The sequence below is a fragment of the Cnephaeus nilssonii genome, assembly GCF_951640355.1.
Source record: "Cnephaeus nilssonii genome assembly, chromosome: 11".
NCBI classification, from domain to species: domain Eukaryota; kingdom Metazoa; phylum Chordata; class Mammalia; order Chiroptera; family Vespertilionidae; genus Cnephaeus; species Cnephaeus nilssonii.
In genome coordinates, this window is record NC_137082.1 from 4,825,690 (window position 1) to 4,834,212 (window position 8,523).

The following is an 8,523-nucleotide window of genomic DNA, read 5'->3' on the forward strand; positions in this document are numbered from 1 at the left end:
AGAGTAAAACTTCATTGCAGAGTTAACTGCTTAATTTTAACTGTTTTTGGAGAATAGAGAACTAAGTTTGAACAGGAAATTTTGAAACACGGTTCAGTTCGCGCACCGGGACCAGTTCTCACCACGGCACTTAAGCTAATAATAATTTTATCAGGGCCACTTAGCAGTGCCAAGGAGCCCAGAAAATGTCTTTGTTCTCAGCTCATGGAGAAGACTCCCTGCCCCTGGGACACTTGACCTGTAGGTTTTATTTAATTCTCAGCACAGGGCATGCTGGGAGCAGCAGAGCAGTGGGGAGAGCGGGGCTGGGAGCCACTGAGCGCTCCTGCGGTCCTTTGCCCTGGGCTGTTACCCTGCTATCCAGGCACCTGGGTTGTTGGGTGGTGGAGGGACTAGGAAGCATCGTTCACACACACATGAGTCAGTGACTCATGAGGCTTTTAGGCCTTTTTGATAACCAGACAAAGTAACTGGCAGGCAAAGAGCTAAATTATTTTCAGCCAAGTAATTAGAAATGAGTCATTTATTAGCGAGGCAAATGTGATCATTGGAGGTGAGACTTAGGGACAGGGCTTATGACATGGCAAGGATTAAAGGAACTGAATAAAAGATAAATTTACTGCCAGCAAAGAGTCTCTAAGGCTCTTTCTCTGATTGAAAAATACCCTGAACTGATAACTGATTAAATAAACGCTGCATCCAGTCCTGCTGGGTAGCTTGCAGGACTGTCCAGGTTACCAGGGACCCCAATCAGATCGAGTTGTGGGTATTTTAGTCACTGGTTGGGATGATTGAGGCTGTCGTTAACCTTGCAGTGCTCTGGGGTGGGAGGTGAAGGCATCGGACAAACTCTAAAATTCCGATTCTACTATGTCGGTCTCTGAGAGACCAGTGTCACTGTAGCGACCATACTACTAAAGAAATCGGCTCTTCAAAATCAGAGGGGACAGATTTCTTTTGGTTTCTAGATTTTTAGGTTTTTGGTTTTTTTGTTTTGTTTTTTTAATCTATTTCTACCATACGAAAGAGGAGGCTGATGAGATGCATTTTGAAATATTTTTAACTAAAATTAATCAGTCTAGGTGGTTAGACTCCAAGAAAAGCAATTTATTTAGTCTGAAATAAAGCAATTGAGCCATTTAAAATTGAATTTCTTTATAGTTTAATGATTACTATTGAGCAAACAAAAATCTTTATAGTAATATAAGTCAGCAGAAGTCTTTTTTTAATTTAGATTTATATCCTTCCTCCCATCCACTTAATTGCCTTTTTAGATTTTAGGAGGAAAGTGCTCGAGGAAGCATGAGTATGAATTCTTAGGTAATCACAGGTTGTATGACTTTTTAGCATCTAAGGAAGTTCATAACTTCAAAGTAAGAGCTTACAGGTGCAGCTTCTTATTCAATCTGATTGTGTTTTCCGTGATTCTTGAACCTCAAGTAGAAAGTGTTTAAAACTTTTTTTTCGTTTTGTAAATAGAAGGCTTGCTATACTGCCGACCGCAAGACTTTTTAATTTTCTCTTGGCAATTTCAGTCATTTCCTTCGATGCATTTGTGAAAAGTATTGTTTCCCAGAATGAACTATAGCTCCCCCCCTCCAAGTCCCCCAAACCTGCCTGCACCTGCTGCCTCATTATTATTGCAGATTATGGAAGCAAATCAGGAGGCAAGACCCAGTGCCTGCAAGTGAATCCTGGCTGTCCGTGGAGCAAACAGGGTAGAGCTCAGTGGTAATTGTAGGCCATTAAACCCTTACGGCCCTCAGGGCCGGCAGCGTATGTTAGAAATAGGTAAGCTGTAATTAAGTTACAGGCGATTTGATTATGCTCTTGTGTGTTTGGTCCTGTTGCAATGAGAGCAGATTAAAACCATGTGATGGTTAAAGCTGTGTCATCCTGCAAACATTATGACAACTTCTGCAAATTAATCTGAACTAGAAAAGTCCCCTAATGAGATGATGTCCTCTCTAACCAAGAGGGACACTGCCGCGCCCACGCTGTTCCCTTTCTGAGTGAGCGGGGCTTGCAGCGTGCTCAGAAGGTGGTGATGGTGGGAGAGGGAAGGCCATTCCAAAGTAGCCTTTAGAGGGACCCCGAAGAGGGTGGTCGATGAGGTCCCAGAGTCTGACACTAGTAAGAAACGTAAATGACAAATGTGTGTGTGGGAAGCTGGAACAAGGAGCGGATTGGCGTTCCTGAGTTTTGCCTGTCGTTTCTGGTTTGGGTTTCGGCCCGCACTTTTCTCCCCTTCCTTTCCCCCTTCCAGCCCAGTCGGTGGCTGCGTTGTGCACAAGGACTACACAATTTGCTGGTGGGTGTTGACTCACTTGCCTCAGCTGTGTGGCTCCCCAATACCACTTGGTCACCTGGCTTTCCTGGAAGCCAGCAAGTGTGAGAAGGGGGGTGCTGGGCAGAGTCCTCGCAGCCCGGGACACCGAGTCAGTCCAGGTGCGCCTCAGTGCTGACAGTTACAAGGTACCCTCCTCTCCACACATCATGTGCTGTCCTGCCCGCACGTGCTGTCCATACAGTAAACAGTTGTAGACAAAGGGAGTACTTTGTGATAAATTCACTTTACTATTCAAAGGAGTGCAGACAATGCATGGAATACAGCGCCAGAGAAGACCCTGAAGCCATCAGTGATGTCCCTGCCCCACCCTCTGCCCATGGCCGTGCCCGTGCCCGTGCCCGTGCCCGTGGCCGTGGCCGAGCTAGCGCTGAGTGGCTGTGAGTAGTGGTCCTCGGTGCTGCCCAGCAGAGCAGCCTTGGGATTGCTGCCCAGAGCACTCTTGTGAAGAGCCGCTCCCGTGCCAGCCGCTCTCGGTCAGCCCTCCTTACCCTCTGCTTCCGTTTCTGCCTCCCCCCCCACCTCCTCATCTTCCTCCAGACCTGCTTTGGCGTCTTGAATCTGCTGGTACTCGGACACCAGGTCATGGATGTTGCTCTCGGCCTCCGCAAACTCGTTGATGTCCATGCCCTCGCCCGTGTACCAGTGCACGAAAGCCTTCCTCCTGAACATGGCCGCGAAGTGCTCCGACACCCTGGTGAACAGCTCCTGGATGGCCGTGCTGTTGCCGATGAAGGTGGCGGCCATGCTCAGCCCCGGGGGCGGGATGTCGCAGACGGCCACCTTGACGTTGTTGGGGATCCAGTCCACGAAGCAGTTGCTGCTCCGGGTCTGCACGGTGAGCATCTGCTCGTCCACTTCCTTGGTGGACATCTTCCCTCGGAAGATGCAGGCCACCGTCAAGTAGCGGCCGTGCCGGGGGTCACAGGCAGCCATGGTGTTGCGGGCATCAAACATCTGCTGGGTGAGCTCGGCCACCGAGAGGGCCCGGTACTGCTGGCTGCCCTGGGCCGTGAGCGGGGCGAAGCCGGGAATGAAGAAGTGCAGGCGGGGGAAAGGGACCATGTTCACGGCCAGCTTGCGCAGGTCGGCGTTGAGCTGGCCCGGGAACCGGAGGGAGGTGGTAATGCCACTCATGGTCAAGGACACCAGGTGGTTGAGGTCTCCGTAGGTGGGCGTGGTCAGCTTCAGGGTGCGAAAGCAGATGTCGTAGAGGGCCTCATTGTCGATGCAGAAGCAGGCGTCGGCGTTCTCGATCAGCTGGTGGATGGACAGCACGGCGTTGTAGGGCTCCACCACCGTGTCCGACACCTTGGGCGAGGGCATGACGCTGAAGGAGTTGAGGATGCGGTCGGGGTACTCCTCCCGGATCTTGTTCATGAGCAGCGTGCCCATGCCTGAGCCGGTGCCCCCGCCCAGCGAGTGCACGATCTGGAAACCCTGCAGGCAGTCGCAGGCCTCGCTCTCGCCCCGCACCACGTCCAGGACGCTGTCCAGCAGCTCCGCTCCCTCCATGTAGTGGCCCTTGGCCCAGTTGTTGCCGGCCCCAGAGTTACCTGTGGCAGAGGACACGTGGTTACCTCCCCAGAGGCAGAGGAGACAGGGGACAGGGTGGAGAGAGGAGGACACCTTTAGCAGGCATCCTTCTCGTCCCAATGGAACCTTCCAGAAAAACCTACCGTGGACAAAACTGTCTGGTTGAAAGAGGCTTCCCAATTTGCTAGATCGGATGCTATCCATCGTCCCAGGTTCCAGGTCCACCAAGACGGCTCGGGGCACATATTTCTTACCTGTGCAGAAAAATAGGAAGAAGTCAGCGAACTATTGTTTTTTTCTAAAAGTTAATGTTTCGCCCTAACCAGTTTGGCTCAGTGGCTAGAGCGTCGGCCTGGGGACTGAATGGTCCCTGGTTCGATTCTGGTCAAAGGCACATGCCTGGGTTGTGGGCTCCATCCTCAGTAGGGGGCGTGCAGGAGGCAGCCGATCAATGATTCTCATCATTGATGTTTCTGTCTCTCTCTTCCTCTCCCTTTCTCTCTGAAATCAAGAAAAATATTTTTTAAATAAAATAAAAATTAATGTTTCATCAAAATAGAACCTTGTGATACTGGTTCCGCGCGCCCCCCGCCCGCCCCCCCACCAAAAAAATGGTGTCTTTGGTAGAGATTTGCAATCACATCCTGACCCTAACAACACACAAATCTACCAAGTGCCTTAAAAATTACTTTTCCATTATTGTTTTGTTTTGTTATGTTGCCAATGACAGAGATTCTGTTCCTATTGGAAATGCTGCTGGTTTTTATTTAAAAACCAAATGGGAAGGTTGGTGCTTAAACTGCGTGTGTGAAGACATGTGCCCCCCCTTTAGTGACTTCTTTGGACAGGGCTTGGGGAACCGTCACCCGGGGTCCTGCGGGTGTGCCCGGACGTCACCCATGACACCTCGTGGTCCCTGTGAGCACTGGCTGCTCCAGAGCACAGTATCCTACCGTGGGCCTCGTTGTAATACACGCTGATCCTCTCCAGCTGCAGGGCGCAGTCCCCGCCGTAGCTCCCAACCGAGTCGATGCCGTGCTCCTCACCAATCACCTCCCAGAACTGAAAGCAGAGGAGGGGCGTCAGTGCGCAGAGGGACTCGAAAAAGGCTCTGTTGGCTGCAGGTTGGACAGGAAGACAGGACGTGGCCCTGGGCCTGCCTCCCTGGGGCTCCCTGCCTGTCCCTTCCCAAGACGTGCTTTCGGCCCTTTTCATAAATCCTCGGCGTGGCATCATTCACTTTGTGCCTCTACTGCAGATGCATCTGAAGACTGCACTCCATACCCACCTGAATTCCCCAAATGGACTGTCAACATACATTAAGTTGGATTTTGCTCTGATTAAATTCAGGCTGTTGTATACATTAAAGCTGTTGTTTACAATTTCACATCACAGTGTAGCTCTAATCTCACCTGTAGTGCTCCAAGCATATAAAGTATAGACTCCAGGCCCTAGCCGGTTTGGCTCAGTGGCTAGAGTGTCGGCTTGCGGACTAAAGGGTCCCGGGTTCGATTCCAGTCAAGGGCATGTACCTTGGTTGCAGGCTCCTTCCCAGCCCAGGCCCTGGTCCAGACACATGCAGGAGGCAGCCAATCGATGTGTGTCTCTCACATCGATATTTCTCTGTCTTTCCCTTTCTCTTCACTCTCTCTAAAAGTCAATGGAAAAATGTCCTTGGATGAGGATTAAAAAATAATAAAGTCTAGACTCCGGAATGAAAACAGACTGAACTCTTAGCTGCTTTCACAGTAATATCGCACTTCCCTCTGGAGGTTTATTTTCACGAAGTTTACCCAAAAGCCCGTAACTGGGACATCTACTAGTATGCCCGATGTGAGCAATGTGCATTTTGATGATCAGGTGTGCACACAGTTCAAAATCATGCATAGCTTACCCTCGTGTAACTGAAATGTATTGCACCTTCAGTCACACATACAGTACTTATTAATGTAGGTACATGCCAAGCTCTCAGTATGGAAACAGTTACCGGACGCCTTCTTTTCCTTGCCCTGGGGAAGCCCATAGTCCCGTGCAGTGAACACATCTATGCTCAAGTCCCTCCCAGCCACCTCTTGTGAATGATGGCTCTGCTCCGGCCATGGTCTTATCTGCAGTAAGTTACCAGCACTGTTGAGGGTGTGGAAGAATCAATAAAGTTAAGTTCTGTGATACCACAAATTAAGTATAACTTCAAATTCTTATGGACCCAAATAATAAGCAGTTGCTGTGGTTCTGACCACAGAGTTCTGGAGTGAGAGTTCAGACCCTATCTGGACTGCTCTCCCCCGTGAGGGCCTCCGTCCACGTTATCTTCCAGCGTCAGGGCAGTGGGGCTTGGTCCTCCTCTGTGGGCTGTAGTTTGAGCATCTTATCACTGTCGTGTGGCAGGGTGATGCTTCCCTTCGGGCAGTAATCGTCTTTGTCCCAGGTTTTCAGCCCCTGCGTTCAAAGCCTGGTTTCTGCGCAGCAGCAGACAGTGGGAGACAGCCCAGTGTCCATCAGGATGAGTGGTGACAAATGCAGTCCACCCACACAAGCAATATTCAGCCTTAAGAAAGGAAGAAGCCTGGCTGGGTGGCTCAGTTGGTTGGAGCATCGTCTGGTGCACCAAAAGGTTGTGGCTTCAACTCCCCGTCAGGACATATACCTAGGTTGCAGGTTCGATCCCCAGTCCGGGGCTTCCGGGAGGCAATCAGTTGGTGTTTATCACATCAATGTTTCTCCCTTCCTCTCAAAAATCAACGAGAATGTCCTCAGAGGAGGATTTTTTAAAAAGAAAGGAAGGAAATCCAGTCACCTGCTATAGCCTGGATGAACCTGAGGACATGGTGCTCAGTGACATAAGCCGGTCACAAAAGGACAAATTCTGATGACTCAACTTACATGAGGGACCTAGAGAAGTCAAACCGAGACGGAGTAGGCCGGTGGGGCCAGGGCTGGGGAGAGGAATGCGGGGTTACCGTTTGGCAGAGTTTCAGGTTTGCAAGAGGCACTGAGTTAGATACCCTTTTAAATAGTTGAGGTGAGGGGGGAGAATAGCTAAGGTGGTAAATTTTATGCTGTCTCTCACCAGTTTTTTAACATTTTAAAGACGGTTTTCATACAGTTCATACGTGTAAAGGTAATTTGAAAACAGCAATGAGGACAATCAGAGACCATAGGATTGGTCATCCTCCGATTAGGGCTGGAGGCACTGGGTGCTCTATTGTTTTCTTAGCATTACCAACGGAGCCAGGTCCTTTGTAGAAAATTTTAAGGGGGGAGGAGAAAAACTCATTTATATTCCAGAGGGTGTATTTTAATTCCTATTGCTACTGGGCACAAACATTGTAGGTTTACCGTTTACTTTCCTGTTGCATATTAAATGGAACAGCAGTTGGTCCTTATAACTTTATAACCTAAAGGGGAGGGAAAGATAGCTTCGCGACACGGTATTGAAAGTTTCCCAACCAACCTTGGAAAACTGTTTGGAGACAAATTACTATTTTCAGATATAAAAAGTTCATTGCTTAAAGATGATAAAAGTAAAAATAGTTGATGTGTATCGTACACAAGAGACTCTACAAAATTAACATGAATTAAATTAACCCTGTACGCCTGTGCTGTTTCCTGAGTCTCTAATTAAAGGCCGTCTAATAATCCAACGCCCAGCAAGTGCATGCGGTCTGTTCAGCTACGGAGGGCAGTTTCTTGGGCGGCTGCACCATGGACCGTGGGGAAGCCATTGCTAGGAATGAAGGCATCTTACCTTGGCTCCGATCTGGTTGCCACACTGGCCGATCTGAATGTGCACAATTTCACGCATCCTCCTTTGTGCCCAAGGGCAAGATCTTCACGGAATCTTCAGACCCTGGGGAGAGTGCCCTTCACCAGTGTGAGCCCAACGCAGCTGGTCGTCGCAGTGATGGGACCAGCTGACCCAGCTGCCCCCCAGTGTGACCCAAGGGTGTGTCCAGCCTGAGGCCAGCCCAGCCCTCCTGTGTTCTGCCTATCATCCTACGGAAGGGGGTGTTCTTTTCCTCTCCCAGCACAGAATATTGCCCGGTCATTTCCTAGAGTTCAAGACCAAAGGCTGCCTTTGTGCACGGTGCCCGGCGGGCCAGCACCAGGTGTGGGCACTGGTCAGTGAGGCCTGTGGTGTGACCGCTGAGCCTGGCCCCTCGTCACCCTTTCTAGCCCTGCGTTCTGTTGTCCCCTTTGCTCTTGTCCAGCTGTCTGGGGCTCATTGCCTGCCAGTGGTTTCCTTGAGCAGACCAAGAGTGCTCGGGGGCCAGAGGGACGCCCACCCACATTTCCATTTTGCTAAGGCCCAGCCGAGGGCAGCCGTACTGGGGGTGCAGAGGATGGACCCGCTCTGCCAGATCCTCAGCATGCGTCCCTGAGCTCCCAGCAAGCAACTTGTAAAACCAGGCCCAGGACCCCCTCCCGCCGCCTACCCACAGCCAGCCCTGCCCAGCAGCACAGAGCTCTGGGGGTGCAGGCAGGGCCACATTTCAGTCCTGAAGCCCCGGGACATGTGCAACTGTCCCCAGCAAGCACCTGCTTCCTGAGGCCTCTCTCAGCCTTTGCCAGGGAGCCGAGGCGGGCCCTCATCATTGGACAGCTACCACCCGGCACCTGCCCTATACCGGGCACACATG

The 8,523-nt window shown here is 50.7% G+C and overlaps 1 protein-coding gene across 1 annotated transcript; it reads right to left on the reverse strand.

The window, feature by feature from the left end:
* Positions 1-1,605: 1,605 nt before the first annotated feature.
* Positions 1,606-7,791, reverse strand: TUBB1 (tubulin beta 1 class VI). The gene is made up of 4 exons (XM_079783321.1): positions 7,632-7,791; positions 4,837-4,945; positions 4,027-4,137; positions 1,606-3,903 (listed from the first exon to the last, which is right to left on the reverse strand). Exons 1-4 carry the CDS (start codon positions 7,686-7,688, stop codon positions 2,825-2,827), a joined length of 1,356 nt encoding a protein of 451 aa, XP_079639447.1. The 5' UTR covers positions 7,689-7,791; the 3' UTR covers positions 1,606-2,824.
* Between the last annotated feature and the right edge of the window lie 732 nt (positions 7,792-8,523).

Excerpts from the sequence above, each read along its gene's own strand:
- TUBB1 (XM_079783321.1), bottom strand. The coding sequence starts at position 7,688 with ATGCGTGAAATTGTGCACATTCAGATCGGCCAGTGTGGCAACCAGATC. Across the intron at positions 4,946-7,631 it reads GCAACCAGATCGGAGCCAAG|TTCTGGGAGGTGATTGGTGA; the intron begins GTAAGATGCCTT and ends CTCTGCTTTCAG. Across the intron at positions 4,138-4,836 it reads GTATTACAACGAGGCCCACG|GTAAGAAATATGTGCCCCGA; the intron begins GTAGGATACTGT and ends TTTTCTGCACAG.